Source organism: Schistocerca americana, chromosome 4 (genome assembly GCF_021461395.2).
Source record: "Schistocerca americana isolate TAMUIC-IGC-003095 chromosome 4, iqSchAmer2.1, whole genome shotgun sequence".
Taxonomy (NCBI): domain Eukaryota; kingdom Metazoa; phylum Arthropoda; class Insecta; order Orthoptera; family Acrididae; genus Schistocerca; species Schistocerca americana.
The window spans coordinates 430,710,727-430,738,186 of NC_060122.1; the positions used below are offsets into that span (position 1 = coordinate 430,710,727).

The following is a 27,460-nucleotide window of genomic DNA, read 5'->3' on the forward strand; positions in this document are numbered from 1 at the left end:
ATTTATTATTTTTTTCAGAACTTCTTAAAAAGCAATCACATCAAACTCGCTCCACATGATTTAGACCAGCTTTGGGATTTATTGGAGAAGGAGCATAAACGAGTGAAAGAAAATGTGGAAACATCTACTACAGACAAAGTTGTTGAGACAAAGAAAGAAGATTCTACTACAGATGTGGGTAAGGATTCCCACAAACAAAATGGAGACTTGTCTGTGGAAATAGTTGAAGAATGTGAAGCCACACCAAAGGATAAAACAAAGAAGAGGAAGAGAAAGTCAAAAGATGAAGCTATAGACATTACTGAGAAAGATGCAGATGAGAGTGTACAAGCAGCAGAGAAACAAAATGGAACTGCCATGGACATTGATCAGGAATGTGAAGATACAACAAAGAGTAAAAAGAAGAAGAAAAAGAACAAAACAGAAACTGTGGATGATAGTGAAACCCAAGAAAATGGGAATTTACAAGCTGCAGGAGTACTAAATGAAAACACTTCAATGGAAGTTACAAGTGAAATTACACCAAAGGAGAAAGCAAAGAAGAAAAAGAATAAAAAAGAAAATAGAAGTGAAATTATGGATGATATTGAGAGTCATGCAAGTGGGAATTTTCAAGCTCCAGTAAAACAAAATGAATCCATCCCTATAGAAGTCAATGAAGAATCTCAAATTACGCCAAAAAGGAAAACGAAAGAGGATAAAAAGGAGACTGGAACTGAAGTGGTAGAAGGTGGTGAAACACAAGAACTTGAAGGAAAACAGGAAGATGTGACATTAACAAAAAAGCAGAAAAAAGAGAAAAAGAAGAGGGAGAAGTATGAAGCTGAACTAAAAGAAATTGAAAATAGTCAGTTCAATGATCAGCCTCTGGAGGAAGATGATGATGAAGGACAAAACAGAAAGAAAAAGAAGTCTAAGAAAGATAAAGATGTAAATGGATTAGATAACAATGTAAATATTGTCACAGGAGTGCATTCTGAAGAAGTGCCAATAAAACCTAAGAAAAAACGGCAGTTAGATGACCAGTTTGCTGAGCCATTGAAGAAGAAGAAAAAAGAACAAGGTAAAAAATGTATAATCATTAATTCATTATTTACAGTAATGCTGAGTAAATCAAAATTTCTGTACATTATTGCTTATCTGATCCAGGTTTAGACTGAAATTATTAATAATATTACCTATGGCAGCAGAGTAAAAGACCACGTGGGGAGTGCGTACCAATTTTGGATTGGAAAGTTCTGGAATGGGCTGTAAGGTACACCTTAAAAATCATTTTACACAAGTTTACTCTAGGGCTTTACCTTTCAAATATTTGCTTAAAGTGAATGTTAAAAATAGAGGGTAGTAAGACAGAGCAGAAGGTAGATGGAAGAAAATGTAGTCCTGTAATGCATGTTCTATGTTTTCCTAATTCAGGATGTGAAATCGCATGTCCTTTCGTACAGCAACTGAACATCTTATTACTTATATAGTAAGGTAAATTTGTTTGGCTAGATAGGCCCTGGGAATCAGCTGGTTGTATGTCCTTAAATGCCTCTGCAATCCTACCAGGGAAAGAGGACACACAATTCAATCATTGAGAGGTCAATCCTATTATAAAGGCACTCTGAAAAATTCCAGTGTTGCTGAAATTCTTCTATAAATTTAACATCATTAAAATTAACGAGTCTTTCTATTGGCTATTTTGTCCTGTTGTTAGTGTTTTCCTGTACTTCATTAGATTCATTGTGTCCCAGACTTTCTTCTGTTCTTACTTCACATTTTCTGTCTCCTCGTTTCACCTCGTTTCCCATAGCTAAGGAATGACTTTTAGAACTCTATAATCTCTGCTGGTCAAACAAGACGATACCTAAGCTATGGTTGAAGGCCAAGATAGTAGCTATCCCAAAGCCAGGTAAACCAAGAGATGATGCTAAGAACTATCGTCCAATATCGCTGCTGTGCTGCCCTTTCAAGCTATATGAACATCTTATCTTGAATAAAATAGCACCACAACTAGAAAGGCAAATCATTCCACAACAAGCAGGATTCAGACCAGGTAAATCTTGCACTGGCCAGGTCCTCTGCCTAACACAATACATAGAGGACAGTTTTGAGAAGGGAGAAAAAACTGGCGTGGTGTTTGTCAACTTATCAGCAGCTTACGATACGATAAACCACAAAATCCTCCTGGGAAAAATTTTCAAAATGACGGGAAATTACCACCTTACTGAAGTTGTGAGATCACTGATCTCCAACAGAAGATACTATGTGGAATTTCAAGAACAAGGAAGTCGCTGGAGGAACCAGAAGAACGGGCTCCCACAAGGTAGTGTTTTGTCCCCCCTACTTTTTAATCTGTATACAAATGACCAACCAGTTGGACCGACGACAAGAAGCTTTATCTATGCTGATGATGTAGCAATTGCATGCCAATCTAGATTAATCAAACAGATTGAGAGAAACCTAACAGATGCCTTAGAAGAGCTAACTGAATATTACAACGGGAACCAACTTCGACCTAATCTAGCAAAGACGCAGACTTGTTTATTTCATCTAAACAACAAGGAAGCAAACAGGGAATTACAATTGGACTGGAACTCAGTTAAACTTCAACACTGCCCAAACCCAGTTTATCTTGGAGTCACGTTAGATCGAACATTGTCTTACAAGAAACATGTAGAGAAAACTAGAGCGAAAGTCAACACACGGAACGGCATAATCCGTAAACTTACCAACTCACACTGGGGAGCAAACCCTGAAATTCTACGTGCATCATCCCTGTCATTGTGCTTTGCTCCAGCTGAATATGCATGCCCCGTCTGGAGAAGATTGACACATGCTCAGAAGCTAGACGGAGCACTAAATGCCTCATGTCGATTAATCACGGGATGCCTGAAGCCTACAAACCGCGATCTCCTTTATATGTGTTCTGGAATAGCCCCCCCACAGAGCAGACGGCAAACGTTGGTGATGGCCGAACGAGGCAGGCAGTGCGAAGATAGAAGACATCCCCTGTACGCACATCAGCCAGCGGAGGCAAGACTTAAATCTAGGAAAGACTTCATAAAAGTTGAACGCCCACTAACCGAAAGTTAGTCTACAACTAGAGAATCAATGTGGAAACAGAAATTGGATAAAGACAGTCTGAAAAGTTGGAACATTAAAGAAAAACTTCCTGCTGGATCACAATTGGAATGGAGAGTCTGGAAGAGCCTAAATAGACTTAGATGTCAAATGGGAAGATCACAGGATAACCTGATCAAGTGGGGATACGCCGAAGAAGAGCCCTGCCAATGTGGAGGAAAACAAACCATGACACACCTGCTGACCTGTCCATCTTTACTGGCCCCATGCACTTTTCAAGACCTGTGGTTGGCCAACGACGCTGCAGTGAAGTGTGCCGAACACTGGAGAGAGATATGAGCCTTGCTTTAGACAATAATGACGACTTACAATATGGGAAGATCATGAATGTATACATGAATGAATAACTATCATTTACTTGTATTTGTAATTTAGTATATATAGCGTATTAATTAATTACAGATGTAGCTCAGACACGATTAAATAAATAAACCTGCTGAAAGTTCTAATCATAATTGCGAGAGCAGAGGTTGGTTTTTGCTTCTTGCCCTTCTCCAGTTCTTTAGGTTTTGACTACTGGCAAATAAATGTTCCTCTTTTGCATCGAATAAAAATTTCTAGAATTTGAATTATTCAGTAATTTCACACAATATAGCTAGTGATATTTCCACCTAGACAGAGTGTAATGTGAGATACCATTCCAGTTAATTCCATTTAAAAAGCTTGTGTTTGTGTGGTTTTTTTTTCTTTTTTTTTCTCTTCTGTGAATACGAGGACTGTCCCAGGGAGCCGACCTGACATATAGATAGTGGTTCTTGTATTAAACAAATTACTGTGATGGAAAGTACAACCTTTATAAAGCTTAAATTTGAAGTTTGACGATTTTACGTTGTATAGTATTTGTTTGGCAACCATCAACAGTGGACGCTCTCAGCAAATTAGTGAATGTGAATCAAACTGGTCATTATTATGTCATACAGTACATTCATTTAAAAAGTCTTAGTCCAGCTAATGTTAAAGCTGAGCTAGATTTTTCTCTGCGTGAGTGTGCTCCTTCATTTACTAAAGTAAAATATTGGGTGGCAGAGTTTAAGTGAGCCCGTACAACCTGCCCTGGTGTGACCAAATTAGGTGAGTATGCCAGAAATTATGAAGAAAATCCATAAAATGGTTTTTGGCGAGATCCACTGAAAGTGCGCAAGCTAGCAGGCATCATAAGGATTTGAAGGAGAGTTGGTTCAAATGGCTCTGAGCACTATGGGACTTAACAGCTGAGGTCATCAGTCCCGTGAAAGAGTGTCGTACACCGCATACTGACTGAAAATTTCATCATGAGGAAGCTGTGCACAAGATGGGTGCCATGTGACACAGTGGAACAAAATCAGCTTCATGAGGATTTTTCACTGCAATAAACCCAAGTTTTTGCATCAATTCATAACCATGGTGAAACAAGGGTCCATCACTTCACACCTGAGACGAAGGTAGAAACAGTAGATTGAAAGGGGAGAATTGGTTCCAAAGAAGGCAAAGACAATTCCATCTGTCAGTTTCTTTTTCTTCTATCTATTCACACGGGATAATTTTCATTGATTACCTTCAGAAAGGAAAAGCTATCCATGGTGAGTATTACACAAATTACTGCAGGGTGAACTCAAGCAAAAACACAGACTTTGCTAAAAATAAAGTTTTATTTAATCAAGACATTGTACCAGTTCACAAATCCATTATCACCATGGCCAAAATCAATGAGTTAACTTTGGAATTGCTTCCTCATGGATCCCATTCACTGATTTTAGCTCACTGATTATTTTCTATTTCCAAACTTGAAGAAATAGCTTGGTGACAATAGATTTGCCAAGAAAAGAGGTGAAGACTGCAGTTGAAGGCTATTTTGTGGAACTTGATGGTTCTCAGCATGATCACGCTATCAAAGCTATTGAACATTGCAGGGAAAAGTGTATCGAGCCAAAAGGGAGTATGTAGAGAAATAAATGTTTTTCCCAACATTTTTGTGTGTTCTTTGTTAGGTCAGGTACTTCTACGAAAGCCCTAGTATATGCATATCTGACAACACAGTACCCACTTTGATATGAAGTGTTCGTCTGGTGATATCAGTAATAATTTTGTAGACCGCACATTTTCTTCTCTTAAATGAAGACATGAGTGCAGTGAGGCTCCTCTTCAGTTGCCTTATTACAGTCATAGTAAGTAGTCCATTCAGTAAAGTAAACAAGAAAGTAGTCTGTGGTTTTTTAGTGATGAATAAACTTCCAGAAGTGTTGTTGAAACAGTTCTGAAACTTGTTTCTTTTTGAAACGTGAGAACCAGCAACTCCTTTTGAATGGCTATGCATTTAAAAAACATTTTTTATGAGAAAGAGTGCAATTTAAAATTGTGTTTCAACCTTGCATTACTTGTCTGAAAGATGTTTTGGTTCATAATGCTGCAAAAATATTCCAAGGTTTTTAAAGAATTCTATGAAAAAATAATTCATGCCTTATTAATTTTATTACAGTGTGAAATTTTTAAGTCGTTGTTTAGATTTTGAAACAAGAATGCACACAGTCATAGCCATGACACAAGAAACTATTTTTTTTAACATTGTTGTGATAATCCTCCTTAAAAAAACTGCTGCTGTGGCTGTGTACTTTTTATTTGTGCTAAGCATTATTGGTTCTGATTTTAGAGCACTATGTGCGTCCCGGGGTTAATAAAATAACGTCTGAAGTCACCTCTGATATTACTGACTGAATGAAAATTGCAGTTGCATTATTGATGGCTCTTAGTTCTCAAAGAGGTTGGTTACATTGTTACTTTCATAAATAAATTTTCTGGAAGTGTTAGGATAGTGATCAAGTGAAGTACTGAAATTGCTGTAATTGAGATGAACTGTTTGTAATAAGAGAATTGAAAGTTTATTAGAATGGTTTCATAAATAGTACTCAGTGGTGTGTACTGTGAGCCTGAACTGAGTACCGAGCAGAGTCCTGGTCTAAATTTGCTTGAAACAAAAATATTTAAGTCTGTAGACGGACTTGCGAGCCCCACACAGTGTAGACAAAATTTTAAAAAGTACCTACGTCCTGAGTGCTAATGTTGAGCTGTTGGAGGCTAAATAAAAGTCCTGTTTGTTGTTCCACAAAATAATTCCTTAAGTCACACCTGGGGATAACACAAGCAGTTAAAAGTCCCGACCAATCCTCAATCTGCAGATGAGTCCAGATGGTTTGTCAAGGTCCCTTGAGGCTAAAATGTAAGAAATTCAAATTTGGTATGTTAAATGTTCTTGGAATTGCGCTAAAAAAATTGACGGTCCGAGGAACAACTACTGCACAGAGGGCTCACATGCAAATAATACCCTAAGGTGAAACAAATGGGTGGTAGGTTTGCTGCACAGGTCTGGTGTCTTGTGTGGTCACAGTTGTATCCCCTTCCAGTCTCAGGCTGTGTCTTTATACACACTCATACTGGACTTTCTGAAATAACTGTAGACAATTTGCTTGAGTACAAAATAACAATTCATGCCAGCTAAAATCTAATAATGTAGGGGATGATGCACACGTTCATGCTGATTAATTTGAGATGTAGCAGTAAGATAATAGTTTGCTGACAATTGATAAAATTATAGTTAGTGAATTGGACAGTTTCATTCAGATATCAGCAGTAGTGGCTAAAAGTTATTAGTATGTTGTCACACATCATTCCTGCAGTAAAATGACTTCCCTTTCTTTTGGTACAGCATTTTATTCTCTAAAAGAACCCTAATGACTCATATAAAAGATGTATCATAAAAGTAGAAAGAAGAGAGCCATATTTGCCTCAGTATTTAGTCTGTAGCAGAATGGACAGGGACTTGTTTCTACCTGTAAAGTCTCAGTTTTTTGTTGAACATCATGAGGATAAGTTTGGGGAAGCGACAGCACTGTCCAAGATGAGAAGCGGTGCAGTCTTGATTCAGACAGCATCTCCAGCCCAATCCCAAGTGATACTCACTTGTGACCAGATGGGTGATATTCCTGTTTCTGTCACTCCCCACGAAAGCCTCAACATGGTCCAGGCGAATATTTTCCATTGCGACCTCCTCTTGCTGTCTGACTATGAGCTCCGTGCCAATCTAGAATGGTGGGGTGTTTATTTCATCTGACGTGTTTACAGGAGACCCAAAGACAACAGGGTTGCTACCGGTCCCTTCATCGTGGCCTTTGAGGGTGATTCATTGCCTGAAAAGGCCAAGGTGATAGTTTACCACTGTGACGTTGAACCATATGTCCCTCCCTCTGTGTGGTGCCTTAAGTGCTGGAAATTCGGGCACGTCTTCCCACTGTACTTCCAATGCCACGTGCCGAGACTGCAGACATCTACTGCATCCAGACACTCCCTGTGCGCCTCCTCCCACTTGTATCAACTGCTGAGAGCAGTAGTCCCCTGCTTGCCAGACTGCACAGTACTCCAAAAGGAGCGGAACATTATGGAGTACCCTGGACCAGTTGACCAAGAGGATAAACGTAAATTTGAATGATTACACCGCATTCGGTTGACGTCCACATATGCTGTAGCTACATTACCATCCCCATCACAGGTACGTCATACCACACTCTGTGCCACAAACAGTGGCCCCTCCGGGCCTCCAGAATATGTCCGCCCTCTTGGTGGTAGAGGGAAAATCTCCTTCCGTTGCGCCAAAGTACCTACTTCGGGAGCAAGGCCCCCCGCCCCCCCCCCCCCCCCCCAAACACACAGGACATCAGTCACCTCCCCCCAGTCGGAGAAGCAACAGCCTCCTCCAGCTTCTCTCTTGCAGAAGCGGTCCCTTGGGACCCTCTCTTCGAAGGTCTCCACTAACGCCACAGCAGACACTCGCCAGTGGCTAAAGGAGTCAAAAGCTGCTGGACAAAGAGCTTCATGGTCTTCCTCCATGCCTGGAGCTACTTCAGAGGAGTCCTCCCAGCATGCCCCTAAAGAGAAGCAAGAGGGCAAGCAAACAAAGAAGTCTGTTAAGAAAAAGGACCTTCCAGTGGCCTCGGCACCACCACTCCTACCAGTTCTGCACCTGCTGATGGGGTGGAGATCTCAGCGTCCCCTTAGGACCTGGATGTCACTGATGCCTCGTCCACAATAGGAATGGATACAAATACTCAGTGGCAGCAGGTGACCCTGAAGCGTAACCTGCCTCCTTGCAAGCTTCATGCCTTCCCAGCCTCATGATAACATCATTCTCCAGTGGAATTGCTGCAGTTTTTTCCACCAACTGGCTGAGCTACGGCAACTGTTAAGCTTTACACCTGCTTTCTTCATTGCCCTCCAGAAAACCTGGTTCCCGGCAATGCGGACCCCTACCTTTCACGACTATAGGGGATATTAAAAGAACTGTAGTGACTATAATAGAGTGTCTGGTGGAGTTTGTGTCTATGTCCTGAACTGGGTATGCAGTGAACCTGTGCCCCATCAAACCCTCTTGAAGCTGTGGCTGTCAGGTTAAGGACAACGCAGGAAATTACTGTCTGCAACGTATATCTTCCTCCAGATGGTGCTGTACCCCTAAATGCATTGGCTGCACTGATTCATCACCTCCCTAAACCTTTGGGAGATTTTATCGCCCATAACCCCTTGTGGGGTGGCACTGTGCTTACTGGCTGAGGTAGAAATTTCGAAACTTTCCTGTCTCAACTCAACCTCTGCCTCTTAAATAATGGGCCCTCCATACATTTCTGTGTGGTTCATGGCACTTACCTGGCCATTAATTTATCCCTGTGCAGCCCAGGACTTCTCCCACCAGTTCACTGGAGAGCCGATGACGACTTGTGTGGTAGTGACCACTTTCCCATCTTCCTGTCACACCCCCAGCACCATTCCCCTGGACGTCTACCAAGATGGGCACTAAACAAGGCAGACTGGGAAGCTTTCACCTCTAATGTCACTGTTGAGTCTCCCCCACATGGTACCATCGATGTGGTAGTTGAGCAGGTCACTAGAACAATTGTTTCTGTGGCAGAAAACACAATCCCTTGAAAGTCGGTACCTTGGTGTTCGCCAGAAATTGCTGAGGCCATTAAAGAGCGTCAGCGATCTCTACTGCAACATTAGTGGCACCCTTCCCTAGAGCACCTACTAGTTTTCAAACAGCTCAGTGCCCACGTTCGCCAGCTTATAAAAAGATGGAAACAGGAGTGTTGGGAGAGGTACATCTAGACCATTGGGTGCCATACGTCACCTTCCCAAGTCTGGACGAAGATCAGACGTGTCTGTGGGTACCAGACCCCTGACAGGTGTTACTTGCATTAACATCAATGACATGTTATCTAATGATGCAAATGCAATTTTTGAGCACTTTGCTCGAGCCTACGCGTCAGAGAATTATCCCCCAGCATTTTGCACCCTCAAACAGCAGATGAAAAGGAAAGCCCTCTCGTTCACTGAATGTCACAGTGAACCCTATAATGATCCATTTACATAGTGGGAGCTCCTCAGTGTCCTTGCACATTACCCTGACACAGCTGCTGGGCCAGATTGGATCCACAGTCAGATAATCAAACATCTCTCATCTGACTACAAGCGACATCTTCTCGTCATCATCAACCGGATCTGGTGTGATGGTGTCTTTCCATCACAATGGTGGGAGACCACCATCATTCCAGTGCTCAAACCCAGTAAAAACCCACTTGATGTGGACAGCTATCAGCCCATCAGCCTCACTAACATTCTTTGTAAGCGTTAGAACATATGGTAAGTTGGCGGTTGTGTTGGGTCCTGGGGTCATGTAGCCTACTGGCTCCATGCCAGGGCAGTTTCTGCCAGGGTCACTCTACCATGGATAATCTAGTTTCCCTCGAGTCTGCCATATGAACAACCTTTTCCAGACGCCAACAACTGGTTGCCGTCTTTTTTTATTTACGAAAAGCTTATGACACGACCTGTTGACATCATATCCTTGCCACATTATGTGAGTGGGGTCTCCGGGGCCCGTTCCTGATTTTTATCCAAAATTTCCTATTGCACCGTACTTTGTGTCCAAGTAGGTGCCTCCCATAGTTCCCCCCAAATCCAGGAGAATGGGGTCCAGCAGGCCTCTGTATTGAGTGTATCTCTGTTTTTAGTGGCATTAATGGTCTAGCAGCAGCTGTCAGGCCGTCGGTTACACCTTCTCTGTATGCAGATGACTTCTGCATTTCATACTGATGCTCCAGTACTGGTGTTGCTGAGTGGCGCCTACAGGAAGCCATCTACAAGGCGCAGTTATGGGCTCTAGCCCACAGTTTCCAGTTTTCGGCTCTTCTGTTGGTGTTGTACCACTCATCCAGATCCAGAACTTTACCTTAATGACAATCCTCTAACTGTAATGGAGACATATCGATTTTTAGGACTGGTTTTTGACGCCTTATTGATGTGGCTTCCTCATCTTCGTAAACTGAAGCAGAAGTGCTGGCAGCACCTCAATGCCCTCCACCGCCTGAGCAACACAACAGGAGCTTTTAGGATAAGTCCGGTGACCAGCGTCCTGGTGGAGGCCGGAGTCCGTCCATTGAATATTGGGCATGCACAACTGCTCGCCAGTTACGTTGCACACATTCATAGTTCTCCTGAGCATCTGAATTACCGTCTCCTTTTCCCACCCATAGCGGTTCATCTTCCGCATCGGAGGCCCAGATCAGGGCTTACGATTGCGGTTCGCATCCGATCTCTTCTGTCTGAAGTGAAGTCCTTGCCTACCACCTGTACTCGAGGTCCATTCACGTACTCCTTCATGGTATACACCTAGGCCGAAACTTCGCCAGGACCTTTAACATGGTCCTAAGGACTCATCTAACACTGCAGATCTCTGCTATCACTTCCTCTCAGTTCTTGACATGTACCGGGACCATGAAGTGGTTTACACTGATGGCTCAGTGGCTGATGGTCACGTTGGCTTCGTGTGGCTTCCATGAGGAGGAGATATTGAACAGCACTCTTTGCTAGATGGTAGCAGTGTTTTCACTGCAGAGCTGGTGGCCATTTTCCATGCTAATGAGCACATCCGCACATGCCCTAGTGAGTAGTTTCTTCTCTGTACTGACTCCTTGAGCAGCTTACAAGCTATCGGCCAGTGCTACCCCCGCCATCCTTTGGTTGCGACCATCCAGGAGTCCATCTATGCTCTGGAATGGTCCAGTCATCCCGTGGTGTTTGCGTGGATCCCAGGTCACATCAGAATCACAGAAAATGAACTTTCCGACAGGCTGACCAAACAAGCTACACGGAAACCACTTCTGGAGATCGGCATCCCTGTAACTGAACTGCAATCGTTATTACTCCACAAGGTTTTTCAGCTTTGGGAGACGGAATGGCATGATCTCACAGTACCCACAACAAACTGTGTGCCCTTAAGGAGACTACAAATGTGCGGAAGACCTCTATGCGGGCCTCTCGCAGGGACTCTGTGGTTCTCTGCCGGCTCCGCATTGGCCTTACATAGCTACCTCCTCCGTCGCGAGGACCCACCTCTGTGTCACTGTGGCACACATATGACTGTCATCTACATCTTGCTGATCTGCCCACTTTTAGCCACTCTGTGACAGGCTTCTACCTTCCCTGCGCCCTACCTTTGGTGTTGGGTGACAATGCCTCAACAGCAGATTTAGTTTTATGTTTTATTCGTTTGTGTGTGTGTGTGTGTGTGTGGGGGGGGGGGGGGGGGCATATCATACCATCTAAGGGGGGCATTTAGTCTCCTCTCTGAGGTCGCCACCCGCCCTCCATTTTAACTCTGTCGCACTTTCTTTGCCTTTGTTTGTCTTGGTATTCTTTTCCTTACATGTGTTCATTCGCCTTCTTTTTGTGGTGGACATTTTAATGTGTTGCAGAGTGGCTGGCTCATCCTCTTTTATTATTGTGATCATCCAGCCCAGACCATCTGCTCTCTGGTTTTAATACCTTCTTTACTTTTCCTTGTGGTGTATGTTTGTTTTTTCCATTCGTTTTCTCTTTAGGTATGATGGGTGTTTTTGTACCTTGAGTGTTGCTTGCATCAGGAAAAAGGAACTGATCACCCTGTAGTTTGGTACCTTTACACCCCAAACCAATCAACCCTGCTTCTCTGCATCACATAGGTTTGTTGTGATACAAATATATCTGTGAAACAGTCTGAAAATGTGTACACAGATGAATAGTTGTCATCTGCTGAGCAACTTGTCTGTCATCTGACAGCTTGGATTCTTGCTTATTTTTCTTATGCAGTTCCAATACTTTGTAGTGTTACGTGAGTTTTAGATACAGGGAGTTTTTTTTAAGTTGGGGAAATGAATGTTCTGTGCTATCGAATCAAAAGTACATTTTCAAAGGTCCAGAGATAAATGGAAAAAGATTGATGGAACATAAATATTAATACAAAAATTAGAGATTTTGTTGTATATGACATTAAATGATGATGTGAAAGAAAAGGAAGGGAAAGAAATATGTGAAAGGTGTAATAGAGAAAAGTCAAATGTTTATCTCCAGTCCAGATTTCTGTACACTGGAACAGCAAATTCCAAGAATTAAAGCTCGAGTTATTTTGACTTATCTGTAACTGTTTCCTGTTCTCATTTCTGCTGCTCTTTACTGCTATAGTTGGGAGTCACGAACAGTGATGGTCGAATTTAGGCTTGTTTTGCGCACATACATCACGCATACTATGACAACTAACGAGCGTTCAGTAGTGTTCCGAGTGCTCTGCTGTGAATGCCATAGCTAATGAGAGTATTAAATGTGATCATAGTGAGTTTTTTAGTAAATTCCTATTTCATTTGTTATGAGTTGTCGTCACTGATGGTGGTGGTAAATGATAAATCATACATAAGCAAGCGATAGTGATAATTTGCAGGATATATACTTCCTCCAAGTGAAAAGCATGCGCGTACCGCAACTGTCACTTGGAATCGTCAACAATGACATTCCCGTCTGTGCCGTGACATGTGCGAACTGCCATTGTTCCCAATTGGACTACACCTGTGTCTGATTTCCTCTCTCTCATGTTGTTCTTACAATTTACACTTTGTATTCCTATCTTTACTGACACTAGCCGTTGAATTTCCTTTCTCTATTCAGATTAAATGCTAGCTCACATTTGTCATCTGGATCTTGAGATATTTTAAATTATTTATTACTGCTTTTGTTTCCCTGAGCTATATTTTGAATTTCAAAAGTTATATCACTCCACATTGATATTTCTTGGAGCCTATAAACGCTTTGTCACAATCTGCCACTTATAGAGACATCTTTTCATTTCTGAAAATTTGGCTAGTCAACAGCTTCGAAGCATGAAATGATCAAACTAAGTGGCACATTTATTTATCTGCGCTTTCTCCAGAACTATTAAACATAGTGCAGATCAGGAGCTCATATGGCCCATCACCAGTTTCAGAAAATTTGAGGCACAGGCAGAGCAATAATCCTTAATCCTTCCAGATTCATCAGTGATTACAGTAATTATAGATACATCTACATACATACTTCTCAAGCTGTCGTCTGGAAGTGGCAGCAGATAGCTTGTATCACTACTGATATTTCCTTTCCTGTTCCACTTACAAATAGTGAGGGGAAAAACAACTGTCTATATGCCTCCATATGAGCCCTAATTTCTGTTATCAGTCTTTGTGATCCTTACGCAAAGAGCACCTTGACAGTAGTTGTATTGTTCAAATACCAGTTCTCTTAATTTTCTCAGTAGTGTTCCTAAAAAAGAATGTCGCCTTCCCTCCAGGAATTCCAGTTTGAGTTCCGAAGCATATCTATAATTGCATGTTGATCGAGCAGCGAACTAGAATGGATTGCACTAGTTATGTTTGTGATCTCCTTTACAAGTGAAGCAAACTTTCCTAAAATTCTTCCATTAAACTGAAGCTGACCATTTGCCATCCCTATTACAACCCTTATGTGCTCATTCTATTTCATGTCGCTTTGCATTATACCTAGGTATTTGAGCAGATTGTACCAAGCAGCACGCTATTAATGCTTTTTTCTATTCATCTGCATTAACTCAGTTTTTTACATTAGAGCTTGCTGCCATTCATCACACCAACTAGAAATTTTGGCTGTCATCTGGTATCCACCTACAGTCACTCAATGACAACATCTTACCCTACACTACAGCATCATCAGCAAATAGTCTGAGTGCTGCTCGCCCTGCCTGTTAGGTCGTTTATGTATATAGAGACTGCAAGACGCAACTATTAGGAGGGTGTAAATAGAGTTGGTTCTGTGTCAGGAGGCACTCTCCCAGTTCGGTCCTTGCCAGTTTTTCTTGGAAGGATGGTGGTGGCCTGTGGTCACTGATAGGTACTGTGAAAGAAGAGTCACAATTAGTTATTATTTTCCATAAAAATAAGGCTATGGTCTTGACTCGAAGTTAGCATTGTCTGCAAATGCCCACTGAGGAATCGCTCAAGGCAGCTAACATTACACACTTCATTCCAGCTGACTTTGACACTGGCAGTTCGCTGCTTGCGGTGATACTGGCTGCAGCAGGACACTGTGACACCCTGAGTAATGGTGGTGAGTGTATTGAACTTACACACACTGACTTGGGAGGTACTCTGTTGCCTCCCGCTTACCACCTTTTTTCGTCATCCTTCATACTGTGATGACAGTTGCCATGAAGTTAGAAAGTATTGGTCTGCCACCCAGGTAGGCCCTATTCAGTCCTCTGGAATGTCAGGAATGCTGGTGTCCTGATCCCTGGAACAGAAAGACCTCCTGGTCGTCCCATCTGTGACAGAGACAGACTGTGATATTGAACTCTACAACTGGTGGTGACTGTTGTTTTCCATAGTGTGCAGGAAATCTGCTGCAATCAGGAAATCGAGTGCAGATGTCATGTACGCCATCGATCCATCTGACTTGACTATCTTAAGAGCTAAACTGCTGGAGTATTTATGGAGCAAAGTAGTTGCTAATTTTTACCTGACATCATTAGTCATGACTGCATAGGGCTTGCTATTACGAAGGCATCAGTAGTTTGGTTTGTGAAAGCTCTTGGTACTGTTCGTTGCTTTTGCCCTAGCCTTTATTTTGTCACATAAGGAAGGTTAGTTAAGTGACCCTGTTTCACTGCTCTGAGCCAATACGTTCTGCTGAAGTCTGCTGCCTGTCTCATCCTGATCCCATCTTCACGGCGACATGTTTACATTGCGGCTGCCTCATGTCGACATTGCCTTAATGTGGCAAGATAACTTTGTTCTGGGACTTTGAAAGTTTTACTGCCCTATATGAGGTTGACATGGAATCTTGTGTAGAGCACACTCCACTTACAGCCTGGTGAATTTGGATGGTGGCATTGGAATGGCCTTTTTGTTCTGTGAGGGCATTCAGTAAGGCAGGCAAAACATTCTTTTTCTGAAGGCATATTAGTTTGATTCAGGATTACAATACACCATATTTTTCCCTCACTCTTTTGGCTACAAAACCCTGTTTTTCAACATAATCTCTGTTCAATGCAATGGCCTGACACCACCTTACTGGGCAGGCCTGTATGCCTACACGGTACCTATTTACTTGTTGATGTCGGAGCCTACGTCTTGCTGCATCAATAACCTCTCCATCATTCATGTACTGCGTAACTTGGAGTTCATCCTTCGTTGGGCCGAACAGATGGAAGTTGTGAGGTGCAAGATGTGGATTCTAGGGTGGATGAAGAAGAACAGTCCAATGAATTTCTCTGAGCTGCTCCCAATTTCACAGATTTGTGTGAGGCCTTGCAATGTCATGCAGAAGGAAAGGATGGTTTGATTTTAGTGGCAATGAATACACTGAAGTTGTTCTTTCAGTTTTCTAAGAGTAGTACTGGACACTACACAGCTGATTGTTGGATCACGAGGACATCGAATAGAATAACCCCTTCTGAGTTTCAGAAGACCATTGCCATGACTTCACTAGCTGAGAGTCTGCTTTGAACTTTTTCTTCAAAGAAGAGATGGCTTGGCACCACTCCATGGATTGCTGTTTTGTTTCCAGTTTCTGATGTTCAACAAAATATTTTCATGATCAGACTTGTAACACAACTCTACTCTGCACAGATGATCCTTTGCTCTTTTACGGTCTTCTGTTAGGCAGCAAGGCACACAATGGGCACACTCCTTTTGAGTACCCCAACTGGTGGACAAGTGTGTAAGCACTAACGACAGAAATGCCCAGTTGAGCAGCAAGGTGTTTGATTGTGATCTGTCGATTGCATCGCAATAGTGTGCATACGTACCATCGTTGCAGAAGCCACTGCTATGTGCTGATGCCTGACACATGGGAGATTGGACAGGTTTGTATGACCTTATTCTGATAGTGACATATCTCAGCCAATACATCACTGTGCTTTTGTTCACTGCCAGGCCACTGTAGGCATTCTACAAGTGTTTATGAACATCTATGATGCTCTGGATTTCCACATGAAGAAACTCAGTGACAACCTTCTGCTTGGAGCACGTCTCCATTTTAGATGTCATTTTGAAGACTGCGTATGGTGCTGCCACCTATTGGAATGTCAGGAAACTATAGGAGCTGAAGCAGGAATATTCCTTGATGTCCCACAACAAATTCCGTGTTTTTTCAACTGAAATTGGCTGTGATCGCTCCTCATACTTCTACTTTATTTGTGGTCTTCTGTCACACTATACAAAGGCGATGTACTTGAGGACAATATTATGGAAATGGAAGAGGATGTAGATGAAGATGAAATGGGAGATACGATACTGCGTGAAGAGTTTGACAGAGCCATGAAAGACCTGAGTCAAAACAAGGCCCCGGGAGTAGACAACATTCCATTGGAACTACTGACGGACTTGGGAGAGCCAGTCCTGACAAAACTCTACCATCTGGTGAGCAAGATGTACGAGACAGGCGAAATACCCTCAGACTTGAAGAAGAATATAATGATTCCAATCCCAAAGAAAGCAGGTGTTGACAGATGTAAAAATTACCAAACTATCAGTTTAATAAGTCACAGCTGTAAAATACTAACGCGAAATCTTTACAGACGAATGGAAAAACTGGTAGAAGCCGACCTCGGGGAAGATCAGTTTGGATTCCGCAGAAATGTTGGAACACGTGAGGCAATACTGACTCTATGACTTATCTTAGAAAATAGATTAAGGAAAGGCAAACCTACATTTCTAGCATTTGTAGACTTTGAGAAAGCTTTTGACAATGTTGACTGGAATACTCTCTCTCAAATTCTAAAGGTGTCAGGGGTAAAATACAGAGAGCAAAAGGCTATTTACAATTTGTACAGAAACCAGATGGCAGTTATAAGAGTCAAGGGGGTATGAAAGGGAAGCAGTGGTTGGGAAGGGAGTGAGACAGGGTTGTAGCCTGTCCCCGATGTTATTCAATCTGTGTATTGAGCAAGCAGTAAAGGAAACAAAAGAAAAATTTGGATGGACAGTGTCTTGAAAGGAGGATATAAGATGAACATCAACAAAAGCAAAACAAGGATAATGGAATGTAGTCAAACTAATTCAGGTGATGCTGAGGGAATTAGTTTAGGAAATGAGACACTTAAAGTAGTAAAGGAGTTTTGCTATTTAGGGAGTCAAATAACTGATGATGGTCGAAGTAGAGAGGATATAAAATGTAGACTGGCAATGGGAAGGAAATCGTTTCTGAAGAAGAGAAATTTGTTAACATTGAGTATAGATTTAAGTGTCAGGAAGTCGTTTCTAAAAGTATTTGTATGGAGTGTAGCCATGTATGGAAGTGAAACATGGACGATAAATAGTATGGACAAGAAGAGAATAGAAGCTTTCGAAATGTGGTGCTACAGAAGAATGCTGAAGATTAGATGCGTAGATCACATAACTAATGAGGAGGTATTGAATAAAATTGGGGAGAAGTGTAACTTGACAAGAAGATGAGACCGGTTGGTGGGACATGTTCTGAGGCATCAAGGGATCACAAATTTAGCATTGGAGGGCAGCGTGGAGGGTAAAAATCGTAGAGGGAGACCAAGAGATGAATACACTAAGCAGATTCAGAAGGATGTAGGTTGCAGTAAGTACTGGGAGATGAAGATGCTTGCACAGGATAGAGTAGCATGGAGAGCTGCATCAAACCAGTCTCAGGACTGAAAACAACAACAACAGCAACAACAACAACTTGTAAGCAAGTGATGTAGTTAAACTCCCATTTTCTGTAGCACGTTATATTCCTGTAAATGATTATCATTGTTATTAGTAACAGACAGGCACACTTTTCATTGAGCCTGGCTGTGATTCAGTGCCTCGTCCGTGTGGTGAGTAGTACTCTATCCTTTTCATTAAATTGTTGTTATTCCATCCTGTATTTTCCCTTGTTTCGTTGTTATTTGTGTTGTAATTGAAGCACACTCTGTTCTGTGTGGGATGTATATACGGAACTTACTCTTTTTGGACTTCACTCAATGTAACATGTACAGTCTAATACTGCTGAGTGGCGTGGCATGACATCCCCGAATAAACTGCGGGCTGTCAAGGAGACGACCGATGTGTGGCGCTCCTCCCTGCGGGCTTCTCGCAGGGACTCTGTCATCCTGTGTCGGCTCCGCATCGGCCATACCTACCTGACGCACGGCCATCTTTTGCGTCAGGATGATCCCCCCCTGTGTCGGTGTGGGTCCTGGCTGACGGTCGCCCACATTCTGTTGGAGTGTCCCCGACTGCGCACCCTCCAGCAGGCTTTTAATCTCCCGGGCACTTTGCCTTTGGTTTTATGCGACGATGCCTCCATGGCTGACGACGTTTTAAATTTTATCCGTGGTACTGCTTTTTATGGTTCAATTTAGGGAGGTCCTGCACCTTTCCCTTTCTGTGTCCTCAAAATTTTGTTGCTGTTTTGGTGTGTAGTCGGATGGTTGACTCTCCCTTTTTTTTGTTCTCGTGGTCAGTCAACCAGTCTCCGGCCATCTTCTTTTCTTCTGTTTCTTTCTGTCTGGTTTTTATCTGTACTCTTCTTGTCTGTAGTGTTTGTTTCTGCTTTTGTGTTCTTTTAGTGCCTGGGGGGGAGTCTCCTCCCCCCTTTGGTTTTTACCTGCTCCGCACAATTTTCGGATCACCTGTTTTTGGAATGGGGGACTGATGACCTTCACTGTTTAGTCCCCCTTAAACGTTCCAACAACCACCACCACATTCTAATAGCCTTCATTTGAGTGTATCTCAGGTCAGATTCCAGTTGTGGGGCTTTTGCTATAAAGGAATCCTTCAGGAAATTAACAGGAGATGACACTTTCTTTGTGTGTGTATTGCATCTTCAGTATACTGCTCTGTTACCTCGTCTTCTCATATTTCAATTACTTTCAAGTACACTTATGCACTAAAGGACGCAATACTCACTTGAAAAATACTGTCTTTGCTACAGCATATGGTATTTGTGTGGAAAATACTTGATCAGTTCCACCTGTGAGCCTCATTCTTGCTGTATGATGAGTGTCATGTTGAAAGGTGGCTTGAGAGAGAGAGAGAGAGAGAGAGAGAGAGAGAGAGAGAAGGGGGGCATGTATGGAGAGCATGTTTCCCTATGCATGCCTGGGGAGTGGGGGCACCTCCCATTTTACCAAACATTGCAGAATGTTGCTGCAGGCAACAATGAGTAAAATCGTATTGCCACTGAAAGGTGGGCAAAGCACAACCTGAACGAGCTGTCATTGTTCAATGTTAAAGCAACATGCCTGGGAGAATACCACAGCTCATTGGCTCCCAGTAGTTAGTGCACAGAATGGTTCAAAACTAGGACGCCTTCTGAATGTGACACTCACTCCTCTTGAAATATTTAAAATCATTTAATTGACTGCATGGTAGCAGTATAGAATTCTCTGCTAATTTGGTAACCTCCTGATAAGCTTTCTTCAAAATTCAGTGGCCAATTTGTCTGTAGACATGTAGACACAATTTTAAAACTTTGGGTTTTAATGAGACTATCAATCTACAATTCACAGTTGATTTAAATCTTTGCAAAACTTTGTAATGAGCTTGATCATTTGTAAGCAATGGTATGTTTCCATTGACATCAACATGATATTAAACTCCTGCCTGCCTACCTACCTACCTACCTACCTACCTACCTACCTACCAACCATTCTCAATGGTGAATTCTTAAGTAGCCCGTGTTCTCAGTTATGTAGTCTCTCATACTACACATAAAACAGCCAATTGGAAGGAATGCATCACACCTTCATTTGTTGAGCTGGTAGTGAAAGTAATTATTTAACAAAATCACAAACAAGCAACAGAGTGCAAGCAGGTGCGTTATGGTGCAAAAACCATTAATTGTTTTGCCACAGATTCAGTCTTCTTTTAATATTTTATTTCCCTTCTAATCATCTGGATTGCTTCACACAAAAGACACTGAACTTGTAAGCACTCACACTGATCGTTCACACTTGTGCGAAGAACTCATTGTGCACTGTGCCATTAAAATTGAATAAACAAATGAGAAAAACTTTCACTTTTGACTATACGCGAGGAGTCTTCATTTTTGGCACCTAGAATGCATCCACCAGGACTACTGAGCCTTGGTTTAGAGAACATATGACATATTGTATCATCTGTTATGACAAGTTTCAGTAGTTCTGCATGCACTGTTGTAGACTTCATCCAGTGTCCCCTGAGCAACATGCATGTGTCACTGTTTTTGTTTGAAGTTAAACAATTTTGGAGCGGAGTTTTCCAGAAATAACTGCAACCAATTTCCTTCTGTTATTCTTCAGTTTTTGTTTATCAGACTGATTTTGAATCGCAAAGCGTTTCACCATCAGATGGTGCACATAACTAATGTTTGGGAATTTTGGGTGTCATGTGGCAGTGGCAGGATATAAAAACGAACCACCAAACACTGAATATTACAAGAATTATTTATATCATGAGATTGACTTACAGTTATTAACATTCATTGGTTTATTCCTGATACACGTTACTCTGGAAAACATACCCTGGAAAACAAAATGTATATTTTCCAGTAAAAGTAAATCTATAGCAATACACAAACTTTGCAATACGTAGCAACTCCCACATGCATTACAGAATGCAAATAAATCAAAAGGCATGGCTAAAATTATGTTCAAACAATGTGTTGGGGCAGAGACTTCCTTTGCTCAGCACTCACATTGCATATTGGTGACTGTAAATATATACTGATTTATATTAGATTCATTATTACAAAAGTAACATGTATTCAGATTGGAAAGTTGACATGTGCTATTTAGAAAGTCTGTCAGACTAATATTATGTTATTGTAGCACTGAAATTACATTTGACTTTTCTTTTTACTTAATTAATATTGGTTATTGCTTAGAAATTAAACATCAGTGCTTAGCATGTGTCTTTGTTTAACGAAATGTTAATTTATGTAGGCATATGAGAGAGGGGTGTGTTTATGTGCAAAAAAGGCGACTGGTTGCAGTATTTCAGGAAACCTTTATTCATCACTGTTGCAATGTTCCACATCCATAATGAATCAAAGTTTTAATTTTGAAACAAATTTTGCTCTCATATATATCATACCCACAACATTTGAAAAAAATTCATGACAGTTTTTTAACCAAATCTGTTCTCCATTTTCTTGCATGTAAAATTGCCTAAATTTCACAATTTACATTGGGCCAGTCTTAGATCCTGATCTGAGTTAACAGCCTCAGATTTTGTTAATTATGTCGATCTTGGTCACTGCGTTATTTGTGATAGTTAACTTTGTTTTGCCCTGACCAACTGTTCCACTTTTTTATCCCATAACAGTACTGTTCAGTGTGACAAAGCCGTGTGGCTGTTCTGTGTTTGACACTGCACAGGTTAGACAGATAAGGACCCTGTTGTGACCACACAGACATAGTCACAATTGGATTTTAAATAATCATAGCATTATTTGTTTTCTAGATCCACATAAATTTTAACAGCATAACGCTCTCATATGTCACACGTTAAATAGACAATAAGCAAGCTTTTTACATCAGTTACACAGCACGCCAAGGGTGCCAGATATGCCCATGGGCTGAGGCAGAGATGGAGATTTTGCCTTTTGTTTCCAGCAGAGGCAAACTGTTAGGTCTGCACATCATGTAATAGATTGAGGAGGAAATCACACTATTTTGTTTAAATCTGTTGATCTGACTGATTTCAATAGAAAAATTGGTGTAGATTATTCAGTGATTCACAGGCTAGATGTTACCATCACAGGTTGCTGATGTGAAAATGTAAGATTTGGTTCCTGGCAACTTTCTTCCATTTTTTTCAACATGTGGAAGTCAGAGACAGGGTCCACCCAGTCTTGTGAGAAAAAAAGCATAAATTTGACATGCAAGCTGCTGAAGAGATGTTGGATCAGAACGTTTGCAGCTGGCTGTGAATTAAAATTCTTTACTTTTAGTTCATTATTGATAAAGGCTTGTAGATTTTAGAATGTGTCGCAGAAAATAAATTGTAATGTTGTTGCATAATCAGATATTTATTGGTAGCAGAAACTTCAAGTAGAAATGCAGACATCCTCATTTTGTTAATATGTGTTGTTCATTATGTCAACAATCTGCTGTTCACTTTTTATAATTGCAGATGATTTAGAATAAAAAGAAAATACGACGAAGTAATTTAATGGAAGAGCAACATCCAGTTTTACTCATTAAAAACATGCTTTCTGTCTGAAGATGCAGTGACGTACTTCATGGCATCCCTTCCTAAACAAGTACTACTGCTGATATCAATTTAAAAATAAAATTAAAAGGAGACGTTTAGTCGCAGAGCCACAACATTTGAGCTGCTGTACATTTGAGCATTCGACCAAAAGGCTTTCTTCTAAAGTAGAAAAGGACAAGGAGGAGGGATAGTAGGGGAAGGGTAGTAGAAGGTATAGTGATGCTTTATGGGAGATGTAGGGTGGCAGTTAGCACAGGGTAGGACTGCTAGCTGCAGTGAGAAGGTTTTGAAGAGGGAAGTAAAGGAGCAGGGAGGAGAGAGAGAGAGAGAGAGAGAGAGAGAGAGAGAGAGAGAGACTAGTGAGTGCCCAGGTGGAATAGAAGGCTGAGTAGTGCTGGAGTGGGTACAGGGAAGGGAACAGGTGGTTGTAGAACAGGGACTACAGAAGGTTTTGGTGACGGGGCTTCAGGAATGTAGGATTCAGAAAAGGTGGTGTTGGTTGGATGAGTCCAGGTGACTATAGTGTGAAGCAGTCATTGAAGTGAAGCACATTGAGTTGAGCAGCATTTTCAGCACCTCGGTGGTCCAGCTGTCTCAGCCACAGTTTTTTGATGCAGTTCATGTAGGCATACTGATAACTGGTTGTGAGGCGCATGTAGAAAGCAGCACAGTGGTTGCAGCTTAGTTTGCAGGTCACATGACTGCTTTGGCAGATAGTCCTGTCTTTGATGCGATAGGTGATGTCTGCAACTGGACTGGAGTAGGTCATGGTGGGAGGATGTATGAGACTGGTCTTGCATCTAGGTCAGTTACAGGAGGGATATGAGCCATGAGGCAAGCTTTAGGGAGCAGGGGTGGGGTAGGGATGAAAAAGAATATTGGGTAGGTTCAGAGGGCAGTGGAGTACCACTGTGGATGGAGTGGAATGGATATTCCTCATTTCAGGGCCCTGGCAGAGAATCTGATCCAGTTGCTCCAGTCCTATGTGGTGCTGAGTCATGAGGGGAGTGCTCCTTGTCACTAGAGAATGCATGCGAGATCTGTTTCTGTACAAGGTTGGGAGAGTATTGGTTTGTGAAGCCTGAGTGAGACTTTTGGTATATTTGGGGGGGACTGCTCATCTTCACTAATGTGACGGCCGTGGGTGACTAGGCTGAATGGGAGGGACTTCTGGTATAGAATGGGTGGCAGGTGTTGAAGTGGAGATATTGCTAGTGGTTGGTAGGTTTGATGTGGATCAAGGTACTGATGAAGACACTCTTAAAGTAGAGGTAACATGTAACATCAAGGAGGTTGAGTTGAGGGGGGGGCAGGTGAAGCAAATGGAGAAGGTGTCAATGTTCTGGAGGAATATGGATAGGATGTCTTCACTCTCAGTCCAGATCATGAAAATGTCATCAGTAGATCTGAACCAGGTGAGGGATTTGGGTGGTTAGGAAGGATTCATCTACATGGACCGTGAATAGGTTTGCATAGGGTGGTGCCAGGTGGTGATGCCTTCACAGAAAAAGTAATTGAATGTGAGGTGACCACGAAGGAGGTTGTAGGTTTGATGTCAGGTGATGGGAAAGGCAGTGTCAATAGGAGCTAGACTGTAGGCACTGGAGATGTTAATAAAGAGGGAGGTGTCATTGACAGTGATGAGCAGGGGTTTGTGTGGTGAAGGGACAGGAACTGTGGAGAATCAGTGAAGGAAATGGTTGGTGTTTTTTTTGTTGGAGGGAGTGGGGTAGGTTACAGGTAATAGGCTGATGGTATTGATCTGCAGGAGCGGATAATCTCTCATTGGGGGCACAGTAACCAGCCATAATGGGGCATCCTGGGTAGTTCGGTTTATGGACTTTAGGAAGCACGTAGAAGATAGGAGTGTGGGCACTGATGGAGGGGGGGGGGGGGTAGGTAGGTAGGTAGGTTGGTTGGTTGGTTGGTTGGTTGGTTATAGGATGGGCCTAAGGATTTGAGGAGAGACTGGAGATTGTGTTGGATTTTTGCAATATTGTTATTCCATCCTGCATTTTCCATTTTTTGAAATATAAAATTAAACTGGATATTCTGTGAGCATCACAGTAAATAAATGGAAACCTCCATAGTTCAGAATGATCTGCCACATTTGTCAAAGTGTTTCACACTAACAGTAAGTAAACAATTGTCATCTGATTTTACATTATTGATAAGATTTCAACTTGGTGCAGAGATATTTGCAACTTGCTCTAAATGTTCAGAAATGTAAAATTTTGCACTTTACAAAATGAAAAAAGTACTGTCCTATGACTATATCAATGAGTCACTGTTGGAATCGGCCAACTCCTACAAAAACCTGGGTATAACACATTGCAGAGATATGAAATGGAACAGTTCACTGATTTGCACACCCTAATATCACTGATAAGGTCAGATGAATAGGAAGGAAAAGAATTGAAGTATCAAAATGCTCAGGTGTAAGGCAGTGTACTCTGCAGTTTACTGAGAAAAGTGTATGTTTATATAGCAAAATGTAATTCCATATTAATCTAATGCTAGGGAACCAATAAATAAATTAGTGGCGTAACTAATTTTGTGTTAGTCATGCCCTTGATCAATACCATGTCCTCACTCATCTGTCATGGAGTGGCCAGTGAGTCATTATCAGTATAAGAATGACACCATAGATAGTGACAGTTACTTTTCCAAAAAGAGTATTTTGAAATGTACACTAGAACCTAGGTTTTTGATGGCTGCTGCTTATAAAATTTTATTATTGTTGTCCCTACAGGTGACGAACAGGTTGAAGAAATATGTGCAGTTGAGTGTGTTGCAGCTGAGAACACTAATGGCTTACAGAAGTTTCAATGGAATGAAGCAATATTGGAAGTAGTACGATCTAAAGGTGGTGAGATACCAGTGAAACGACTGCGTAAAAAGATTGTGGCAGAATACCAAAACTGTTGTTGTAGTGCAGAAAGTGAGGACAAACTTACTGTAAAATTCAATAAGAAGTTGCCTAAAGTTCCAGGCATCATAGTTCACAAGGAGGTTGTGAAACTTGCAGAATAAAGTGGTGACTTTATTAAAAAGTATTGACATATTTGTACATAAAATACAAATAAAAGTATTGATTTTTATTGACACCTTTACATCTATATTTTTGTAATATTAAGATGCAGATTTAGCATATTATTGATGTGCTGTTTGTCTGGTGCCAAATATCAAGAAATCGTAAAAATGTAATACTACGTGGCAGCAATAATTTTGTTCTTCCTCTGTGATCAGCAGCTTCCATCTGTCTTCTATTGATTGTGGAGCAGCTTCATACATTGAGTGTGAAAAACTGGGTTGCCAGTTACATGTGTATGATAGTTCAGTATATTGGTGACAAGTGACCTCCAGTCGCAGATGAAAAGATTGCTCAGTTAGCTCCATGCTGCTGAATGGAAACAATTTAAGAATTTTTTAATAACATAGAAGAAGGAAATATGTGGAGTCAGTTCTCAAAATTGTAATTTTGTGGGCAGTAAATGTTGTATGTTTTATGTGCAGTGAAGACTTTTGATACTGTGTGTTGCCTCTGAAGAAATGAATGATACATAATATTCTTTGCAGTTATGTGGTGTAATGCAAGAGTTCATGGCTCTTAAACAGTCTGTATTTTCCTTCTTCTATGTCATGAAAAACTCTTAAATGGTTCCCATTCAGCATTATGGAGCTAACTGAGCAATTGCTTCATCTGTGACTGTAGATACCTGTAGTTGCCAATATACTGAACTACCATAGACACGTAACCGGCAACCCCAGTTTTTCATGTTCAATATATGATAATGCTCCACAATCTACAAGGAGCGTGTGTCAAGAGTTTCTTGTTAATTTACAATTCTGTTAAAGGCGTAGTTCAACAACTTGAAGATAAACGCACAATATATTCTTCTCTTAATATTCAGTGACTCTGACTTGGTCTTGGTCTAACATTTTAACAGATAAAATGAATACCATTACAAATACCATAAATTTAGTTAAGACATTATTGTTATGTTGGACATTTGGGCCATTGATGTTCCTTGGGGCAGTGTGTGGCACAAAGGTCTCTTTGCTTTACTTGTGCAGATGTTGGACATAGCATGACTACTTGTCGCCACACAGTCCAAAAGGAATAACTCCGACTAACAGAACATGATCTAAAGTAACATTGATACCAAAAGAAGATAACTTTAATTCTTAAGACAGTGGTCTTATCTAAATTCCAACCAATTTTTGACTTGCACGAAATCTGTCATTGTAGTTAGTTTATATACAACCACACTATGGGTGTTTCCAATCAACCAACTAACTTTAACAAAATTATTACCAATGAAACAACAGAAAATCTCATGCTCTTTCAGCAGTATTATACAGAGTAAGCATAAATTTGTTCCTGTATTACAAAAATTTATTTCTGAGAAACTATATTGGATACAGTTATACAGTTTGTTGCACACAGTAGCCCACATTTCCACCTGTGCTCCATTTGGTGCCCATTTAACATCTCAGGTGGTAATCAGTTTCTCTTCATGCCTTTGCCAACATCTCTTCTCCACCACTTCAGCAGCATTTGTGCCATAACAATTTGCACATCAGGAACTGATGAAAACACTTTATCCTTAACGTAACCCCAGATGAGTGATGCGGTGCAGTGGTTAGTACACTGGGCTGTCATTTGAGAGAAAGACCTTTCAAATACTGTCCAGTAATCCAGATTGAGGATTGCCGTGGTTTGCCAAAATTGCTTAAGGCAAAATCCAGGAAGATTGTTTTCGAAAGGGCATGACTGATTTTCTTCCCTAAACAGACCT

At 41.4% G+C, this 27,460-nt stretch overlaps 1 protein-coding gene across 2 annotated transcripts in view; it reads left to right on the top strand.

Annotated features, from left to right (window-relative positions):
• LOC124613862 (cell growth-regulating nucleolar protein) overlaps positions 1–25,763 on the top strand; it is a 72,322-nt gene extending 46,559 nt beyond the window's left edge. The window contains exons 4-6 of one of the 2 annotated variants that reach the window (XR_006979642.1): positions 19–1,063; positions 1,150–1,255; positions 25,411–25,542. Coding sequence is in view for 1 of the 2 variants with exons in the window: in XM_047142588.1 (XP_046998544.1) it covers positions 19–1,063; positions 25,411–25,691 (1,326 nt within the window). In the remaining variant the exon portion in view is untranslated. Of the gene's footprint in view, positions 1–18; positions 1,064–1,149; positions 1,256–25,410 lie in introns of both variants that reach the window. The other variant, XM_047142588.1, reaches the window with a different exon arrangement.
• Positions 25,764–27,460: the final 1,697 nt, after the last annotated feature.